This window comes from Rhinichthys klamathensis, unplaced genomic scaffold (assembly GCF_029890125.1).
Source record: "Rhinichthys klamathensis goyatoka isolate OS25496 unplaced genomic scaffold, OSU_Roscu_1.1 h1tg000996l_1, whole genome shotgun sequence".
In the NCBI taxonomy this organism is placed as follows: Eukaryota; Metazoa; Chordata; class Actinopteri; order Cypriniformes; family Leuciscidae; genus Rhinichthys; species Rhinichthys klamathensis.
In genome coordinates, this window is record NW_026607294.1 from 22501 (window position 1) to 32677 (window position 10177).

The 10177-nt window shown below is 46.5% G+C and overlaps 1 protein-coding gene across 1 annotated transcript in view; it reads left to right on the top strand.

The window, feature by feature from the left end:
* ahrra (aryl-hydrocarbon receptor repressor a) overlaps positions 1-9798 on the top strand; it is a 15108-nt gene extending 5310 nt beyond the window's left edge. The window contains exons 4-6 of the mRNA XM_056244508.1: positions 4974-5107; positions 7892-8097; positions 8815-9798. Of these exons, the coding sequence (XP_056100483.1) occupies positions 4974-5107; positions 7892-8097; positions 8815-9646 (1172 nt within the window). The 3' untranslated portion in view covers positions 9647-9798. The remainder of the gene's footprint in view (positions 1-4973; positions 5108-7891; positions 8098-8814) is intronic.
* Positions 9799-10177: the final 379 nt, after the last annotated feature.

Consider the following 10177-nt stretch of genomic DNA (forward strand, 5'->3'; position numbering starts at 1 on the left):
ACATATCACACGCTAAATACGCATCACACACTAAACACACTTCACACATATCACACGCCTCACACGAATCATACGCATCACGCGAATCACACATATCACTCGCATCACACGCTTCACACGCTAAACACGCTTTACACATATCACACGCCTCACACGAATCATACGCGCTAAACACGCTTCACACATATCACACGCTAAATACGCATCACACGCTTTACACATATCACACGCTAAACACGCTAAACACGCTTCACACGCTAAACACACTTCACACATATCACACGCCTCACACGAATCATACGCATCACGCGAATCACACATATCACTCGCATCACACGCTTCACACGCTAAACACGCTTTACACATATCACTCGCATCACACGAATCATACGCATCACGCGAATCACACATATCACTCGCATCACACGCTTCACACGCTAAACACGCTTCACACATATCACTCGCATCACACGCTTCACACGCTAAACACGCTTTACACATATCACACGCCTCACACGAATCATACGCATCACGCGAATCACACATATCACACGCATCACACGCTTCACACGCTAAACACTCTTTACACATATCACACGCCTCACACGAATCACACGCTTCACACATATCACACGCTAAATACGCATCACACGCTAAACACACTTCACACATATCACACGCCTCACACGAATCATACGCATCACGCGAATCACACATATCACTCGCATCACACGCTTCACACGCTAAACACGCTTTACACATATCACACGCCTCACACGAATCATACGCATCACGCGAATCACACGCTAAACACGCTTCACACATATCACACGCTAAATACGCATCACACGCTTTACACATATCACACGCTAAACACGCTTCACACGCTAAACACACTTCACACATATCACACGCCTCACACGAATCATACGCATCACGCGAATCACACATATCACACGCTTCACACGCTAAACACGCTTTACACATATCACACGCCTCACACGAATCATACGCATCACGCGAATCACACATATCACACGCATCACACGCCTCACACGAATCACACGCTTCACACATATCACACGCTAAATACGCATCACACGCTTTACACATATCACACGCTAAACACGCTTCACACGCTAAACACACTTCACACATATCACACGCCTCACACGAATCATACGCATCACGCGAATCACACATATCACTCGCATCACACGCTTCACACGCTAAACACGCTTTACACATATCACACGCCTCACACGAATCATACGCATCACGCGAATCACACATATCACACGCATCACACGCTTCACACGCTAAACACGCTTTACACATATCACACGCCTCACACGAATCACACGCTTCACACATATCACACGCTAAATACGCATCACACACTAAACACACTTCACACATATCACACGCCTCACACGAATCATACGCATCACGCGAATCACACATATCACTCGCATCACACGCTTCACACGCTAAACACGCTTTACACATATCACACGCCTCACACGAATCATACGCATCACGCGAATCACACGCTAAACACGCTTCACACATATCACACGCTAAATACGCATCACACGCTTTACACATATCACACGCTAAACACGCTTCACACGCTAAACACACTTCACACATATCACACGCCTCACACGAATCATACGCATCACGCGAATCACACATATCACACGCTTCACACGCTAAACACGCTTTACACATATCACACGCCTCACACGAATCATACGCATCACGCGAATCACACATATCACACGCATCACACGCCTCACACGAATCACACGCTTCACACATATCACACGCTAAATACGCATCACACGCTTTACACATATCACACGCTAAACACGCTTCACACGCTAAACACACTTCACACATATCACACGCCTCACACGCTAAACACACTTCACACATATCACACGCCTCACACGAATCATACGCATCACGCGAATCACACATATCACTCGCATCACACGCTTCACACGCTAAACACGCTTTACACATATCACACGCCTCACACGAATCATACGCATCACACGAATCACACGCTAAACACGCTTCACACATATCACACGCTAAATACGCATCACACGCTTTACACATATCACACGCTAAACACGCTTCACACGCTAAACACACTTCACACATATCACACGCCTCACACGAATCATACGCATCACGCGAATCACACATATCACTTGCATCACACGCTTCACACGCTAAACACACTTTACACATATCACACGCCTCACACGAATCATACGCATCACGCGAATCACACATATCACTCGCATCACACGCTTCACACGCTAAACACACTTCACACATATCACACGCTTCACACGCTAAACACACTTCACACATATCACACGCCTCACACGAATCATACGCATCACGCGAATCACACATATCACACGCTTCACACGCTAAACACGCTTTACACATATCACACGCCTCACACGAATCATACGCATCACGCGAATCACACATATCACACGCATCACGCGCTTCACATGCTAAACACGCTTTACACATATCACACGCCTCACACGAATCACACGCTTCACACATATCACACGCTAAATACGCATCACACGCTTTACACATATCACACGCTAAACACGCTTCACACGCTAAACACACTTCACACATATCACACGCCTCACACGAATCATACGCATCACGCAAATCACACATATCACTCGCATCACACGCTTCACACGCTAAACACGCTTTACACATATCACACGCCTCACACGAATCATACGCATCACGCGAATCACACGCTAAACACGCTTCACACATATCACACGCTAAATACGCATCACACGCTTCACACATATCACACGCTAAATACGCATCACACGCTTTACACATATCACACGCTAAACACGCTTCACACGCTAAACACACTTCACACATATCACACGCCTCACACGAATCATACGCATCACGCGAATCACACATATCACTCGCATCACACGCTTCACACGCTAAACACACTTTACACATATCACACGCCTCACACGAATCATACGCATCACGCGAATCACACATATCACACGCATCACACGCTTCACACGCTTAACACGCTAAACACGCTTTACACATATCACACGCCTCACACGAATCACACGCTTCACACATATCACACGCTAAACGCGCTTCACACGCTAAACACACTTCACACATATCACACGCCTCACACGAATCATACGCATCACGCGAATCACACATATCACACGCATCACACGCTAAACACGCTTTACACATATCACACGCCTCACACGAATCACACACTTCACACATATCACACGCTAAATACGCATCACACGCTTTACACATATCACACGCCTCACACGAATCACACACTTCACACATATCACACGCTAAATACGCATCACACGCTTTACACATATCACACGCCTCAACCGCTAAACACGCTTCACGCACTTCACACGCATCACGCACTTCACACATATCACACGCATCACACGCTTCACGCATATCACATGCTTCACACGCTTCACGCATATCACACGCTTCACACGCCTCACACGCTTTACACATATCACACGCATCACACGAATCACACATCACACGCATCACACGCTTCACACGCTAAACACGCATCACACGCTTCACACGCATCACACGCTTTACACATATCACACGCCTCACACGCATCACACGCTTCACACGCATCACACGCTTTACACATATCACACGCCTCACACGCATCACACGCTTCACACGCTTTACACATATCACACGCTAAACACGCATCACACGCATCACACGCTTTACACATATCACACGCTTCACACGCTAAACACGCATCACACGCTTTACACATATCACACGCTTCACACGCTAAACACGCATCACACGCATCACACGCTTTACACATCACACGCTTCACACGCTTTACACATATCACACGCTTCACACGCTAAACACGCATCACACGCATCACACGCATCACACGCATCACACGCTTTACACATATCACACGCCTCACACGGATCATACGCATCACGCGAATCACACACATCACACGCTTCATGCGCTAAACACGCATCACACGCATCACACGCTTTACACATATCACACGCTTCACACATATCACACGCATCACACGCTTCACGCATATCACACGCTTCACACGCCTCACACGAATCACACGCTTCACACATATCACATGCATCACACGAATCATACGCATCACACGAATCATACGCATCACGCGAATCACACATATCACACGCATCACACGCTTCACACGCTAAACACGCATCACACGGTTCACACGTTAAACACGCATCACACGCATCACACGCATCACACGCTTTACACATATCACACGCCTCACACGAATCATACGCATCACGCGAATCACACACATCACACGCTTCATGCGCTAAACACGCATCACACGCATCACACGCTTTACACATATCACACGCTTCACACATATCACACGCATCACACGCTTCACGCATATCACACGCTTCACACGCCTCACACGAATCACACGCTTCACACATATCACACGCATCACACGAATCATACGCATCACACGAATCATACGCATCACGCGAATCACACATATCACACGCATCACACGCTTCACACGCTAAACACGCATCACACGAATCACACGCTAAACACGCATCACACGCATCACACGCTTTACACATATCACACGCCTCACACGAATCACACGCTAAACACGCATCACACGCTAAACACGCATCACACGCATCACACGCTTTACACATATCACACGCCTCAACCGCTAAACGCTTCACACGCTAAACACGCATCACACGCTATACACATCACACGCTGAACTGGCCTCACACGCACCACACGTGTGTGTAAATGACTGGAGCTGGACTCAAGCCTGCAGTGCTGATGTTCGGCCGCTCATGTTTGTCTTGTAGGTGAAGATTTTGTGGTCAGCTCGTTGTTTGAGTCCGTGGAGGCGGGTGGCGTTGCTCCAGAGTTCTCCTGCTTCCTGAACCGATGTTTTATCCTGCGAGTTCGCTGCTTACTGGACAGCACGTCTGGATTTCTGGTGAGAGATTCCTTCAGTTTAGAGGCCACAGATAAATGACTTTGTGTGACTCACATGTGATCATAACCCTCGACTGAACAGGGACTTCTTATAGATTGTTTTCCATGAGATTTTTCCTTAAATTATTCCACTGAGAGAAAAAAATCCAAACCATGTTGATGTTTTGGCTGCAGATCTCGAGTCTCCGCGTGTGATTTGGCTTTGTGTCCTTTAGGAGTGTTTGCTGCACATAAACAGGGTTGATTCATAAGAAGGTTGTAGTTAGACAGATGTAGTTTATCTCAGAAGACGTTACCACAGCCACATCACCCTGTAGCCCAGGACTGGGTTCCCACTGAAGATAAGCAGGGTTGAGGCTGGTCAGTACCTCGATGGGAGACTCCTGGGAAAACCAGGTTGCTGCTGGAGGAGGTGTTAGTGAGGCCAGTAGGGGGCGCTGTGGTCTGTGTGGGTCCTAACACCCCAGTATAGTGATGGAGACACTATACTGAAACACTGGGTGCTTCTCATTTCTTATTTGTGCATCCTCGTTTCCTTTCCTCGCTTCCTTTCCTCGCGTCTCAGCTCCACCCCCTGCAGGATGCGAGGGAAGGCTGCAAGGAAAAAAAATGAGGACGGAGGAATTGAATGAAAGCTTTTTTATACATTGGAATACTTGATCACTCGCGCGTCACTTCACTGCGTCATCAGCAGCGCTCAAAGGATCTGCCCTTATGTTGTTAAAGTTTATTTATTTAAGAAATTCATAATAAATAATAATAAAGCAAGAAACCTTGTTGAAATATGTGAGTTGTGTGGTTTATGTAAACTACAAAAGTAAAGTATAAATTCAAATGATTGTGACAGATGTGAAGGGGGAGGAGAATTGATACGTGCGTCATGTTTAGTCGATAAAACTCTTCCGTAAAGGGTACACCTGTGTATCCTCGCTCATAGCTCCTCTGGAAGCCTCCTCACTCCTCGATCCTCGCGGTGCAATTAGAGAATTGAGATGTCCTTCAAGATGGCTGAGCTCGATTGGTTTCCGGGTCATAGGATGGAGGAGCGAGGAGCGAGGAGACGAGGAGGGATATTGAGAAGCACCCACTGTATGGAGCTAATAATATGACAAAATGATTTGAATTTGAATTGTGTAAATTTGAATTATTTGCAAGTGTAATCTAACAAAATTGAATTTTAGGTGGTAGTTTAAATAGTTCTGAATTTGATTTTTTTTAACGAATATTGAACATTTGAAATTTAACAAATTGAAAGGTTTTTATGGCTGAATTTTATAGACATGTATTTTCAAACAGCTAGTTTTTTTTGTTCTGAATTCAAATACTACAAATATTCAGTTTAAAAAAATACAGATTCAAGTTTTCAAGATGAAGAAATTCGGAACTTCAAATTCAGTTTTCTAAAATTCAATCTCAAAAATTCAAACTCAAAAATTCAGGTCTTACAGAAAGTAGGTCACATGTCATCCACAGGGAAGAGTAGATGATCTCAGAAAAGTCGAACAGAGCATTTTGGTCCATTAGGGACTGCAGAAGGTTTCTTAAACATGAATGATTTTGTGTTTGTTAGGTAGCGTTCTCATCACGTGAGACATTTGTCTAAGCAGTCTCTGGTGTTTGTTTTAAAGTATATTTTTGTGTAAAATTGATTAGAATGCCACCGTGTCATCACCTACACAAACAGGACGCGAGCGGCGCGGCGCCACGCAACACAGTGCTTGAAGCGACTGTTGCAATGGTCACAAATAGGATGGGGAATCCGTGTGCTGTTGGGGATTTCACGGGTCGCGTCGCTCCGCTCGCGTCTGGTCTAGACTGCGTCGTACATGTAGTAAGCATAAGGTACGAGTGTGAATTAGCCATTAAATGTCTTACAATAAGCCTACCTACCTAATGCAATTGTCCTTCAATATTAAAGTGTTCTCTACTGATTGATGACTGACTCAGTAATAAAGACAGTCTTTGCCGCCATCTAACATTTCAGGTGAAATATTTTAACTTATGCTGCTGTTCACGGCCAGGGACTATCAAATGTCTCACGTGATGAGAACGCTACCTAACAAACACAAAATCATTCATGTTTAAGAAACCTTCTGCAGTCCCTAATGGACAAAAATGCTCTGTTCGACTTTTCTGAGATCATCTACTCTTCCCTGTGGATGACATGTGACCTACTTCTGTAAGTCCTGAATTTTTGAGTTTGAATTTTTGAGATGAATTTTAGAAAACTGAATTTGAAGTTCCGAATTTCTTCATCTTGAAAACTTGAATCTGTATTTTTTTAAACTGAATATTTGCAGTATTTGAATTCAGAACAAAAAAACTAGCTGTTTGAAAATACATGTCTATAAAATTCAGCCATAAAAACCTTTCAATTTGTTAAATTTCAAATGTTCAATATTCGTTTAAAAAAATCAAATTTAGAACTATTTAAACTACCACCTAAAATTCAATTTTGTTAGATTACACTTGCAAATAATTCAAATTTACACAAATTCAAATTCAAATCATTTTGTCATATTATTAGCTCCATACCACTGTGCTTGGGAAGAGAGAGAGAGTCTCTGTGGTCATTAAATCCCCATGGCACTTCTTGTAGAGAGTCGGGGTGTAACTGGCCACATTCCCTCCATCGGGCCTTATCAGTCATGGCCTCCTGATCCTCCCCATCCACAGCATTACCACTGTCTCTGCTCTCCGCCTATAGTGTGTGTGTGTGTGTGTGTGTGTGTGTGTGTGTACTGCTCATAACCTGTGCTCAGATCTGAGTCGTGTGTGCTTGCAGACGATGCAGTTCCAGGGCAGCCTGAAGTTCCTGCAGGGCCAGCGGAGGAGGACGGGGTCGGGGGCGAGTCTCCCCCCTCAGCTGGGGCTGTTCTGTGTGGCCGTGCCCCTCGGGCCCCTCGGGCCCTCCAGCGCCGAGCTGAGGGTGAAGACCGGCCTGGTGAAGGGCAAACACAAGAACCCTGTTCTCTCCTCGCTAGAGCACAAGTGAGACTCTTCCCTTTCCCTCTGGCTTGCAGAAACGGTCACTGTTACTGTTAATGCTGCAGAAACTCACTTTTTAATCACCTTTTGAAGTTTAGCTACAGTGCAAACCCTGATCCTGCTGAACTGAACTCGATGAATCTGTCGTCTTCTGTAGAGCTGCTTTACAGATGAAATGTAATGTCTCATAATTGATGAATTTGTGTTATTTTCCCGTTTATCACTGTGAAGCGCTATAGAAATAAAGCTGACTTGACCTAGACACGTGCCCTTAATGAGATTGCCTACAATTTGGAGAACATAATAGTTGTTATAATTACTATATTTTGGGACCAAATGTTATATTGCACAAATGCATGAATGATGGAGCTTTGACGGAACAATTTCACCCATGAATGTGATTGAGGAACTTGACGCATTTTCCTTTACCGATGTGATTCGCCACTGACAGATTAGCAGGATCTTCTCTTTTCAGGTCCGTCCACATCGACTCTTCAGGGTTCAGGACTTTAGAGCTTTACGTTTGTTTCTTTTCAGCCATTTAGACGGAAGTGCATCTTTATTTGTCCTGCTAAATCCCCCAGTTGCACTGAATCCTCAAATCGCTCGCAGATAGTCGGACATTTTCAGCCTGATAACTCAAGAGGTTTATGGTTGTGGTTAGTGCTGATTCATCCCTCTCTGTGTGTGTGTGTGTGTGTGTGTGTGTGTCTCCGGCAGTGACAGAGACGATCCTCTCAGACGGACACACACGATCCCCTCCTCAGACGTGAAGTGCCGGATTGACGCTCAGTACGGGCCGGACGAGCCTCTGAACTTCTGCAAGTCTGTGTCGAGTGTCCCGAAGCTCCAGAACCTGGACTGTGGCGTGTGGCCCGTGAGAAGCTCCTCGGCCCGCCTGGGTCACGGGCTCGAGCTCGCCGCGAGGAAGCACACACACTACGGGAAACCGTATCGCCCGGGCCCCGGATACTACAGCACCAGGGCCGAGGCGTTCGTGCCGAAGACGTACGGGAGCGTCTCGCACAGCGACTACGACCCGGACGCCATCAAGAGCGAGAGCTTCTGCTACGCCGGCCCCGGCGAGGGCTTCGACACACACCTGGTGCCGGAGCCGCCCATTAAGGTGGAGCAGGACTCGGACTCGGAGAACGGCTGTGACGTGTTCGGGCGATACGCGTGCGGCTTCGAGAGCGTGCCGATGAAAGCAGAGTGTGTGTATGGCGAGGTGTTCTCCTGTCAGCGCATGAAGGGAACGCCGTACGGGAGCCCGTATCCCAGCGCTTACGGCGGCCCGGCCCGGCCTCTGAAGTGTGTGCTGAACAGAGACTCGCTGCACACACACGGGCCGCTGAACACACACGGCGACGCCTGCGCTGACGTCTACAGAGGGTTCGTGCAGCACGACTATAAGGCGGCCTACGAGTGCAAAGGGCCCGGGCTCCTTCAGGGCATCAAGCAGGAGCCGGCGGATCCTCCGCACTGGAACGCGATGAGCAACGGCGTGATGAGCGGCGCTAACAAGGCCGACCCGTACGCCTTCATGCAGTAGCGCTTCTGGAACTGGGTCCAGCCCACCAGCGCTCGCTTCCAGCACACACGGCTAAACATTCTTACATCACGATTCATTTACTGGAGAAGCACAATGCCTGAAGATGTTAAGTCTTGTTTAATGAAAACTGTATCAAGATTAAGTGAGTTTGTGCTTAAAACAAGAACAAAAATCTGCCAGTGGAGTCAGAACAGAGCATCCGCGCGGAGCCGTGATTTACAGTGCGTTAGGAGCAGGGCGTAGTTCGGCTCGACGCGGAGCTAAACCCCTCAGCTGTTCCTAACGCACTGTACATCACGGCTTCAAGGGGCTTATTGCTTTTATAAAACGGTTTTATAAAAACCTAACCCTAACTTGTTTTCTTTTTGAATTAAGATTATTTTTCGGACTCTGGCAGATATTTGTTATTGTATTAAGCACAAACGCGCTTCATTTTGATCCGTATGTCAGAAAACAAGACTTAATATCTTCAGTGATTCAGGGATGTTTGGATATTTCTACTGGACAAAAGCCCTGGATAAGGGAACCGTG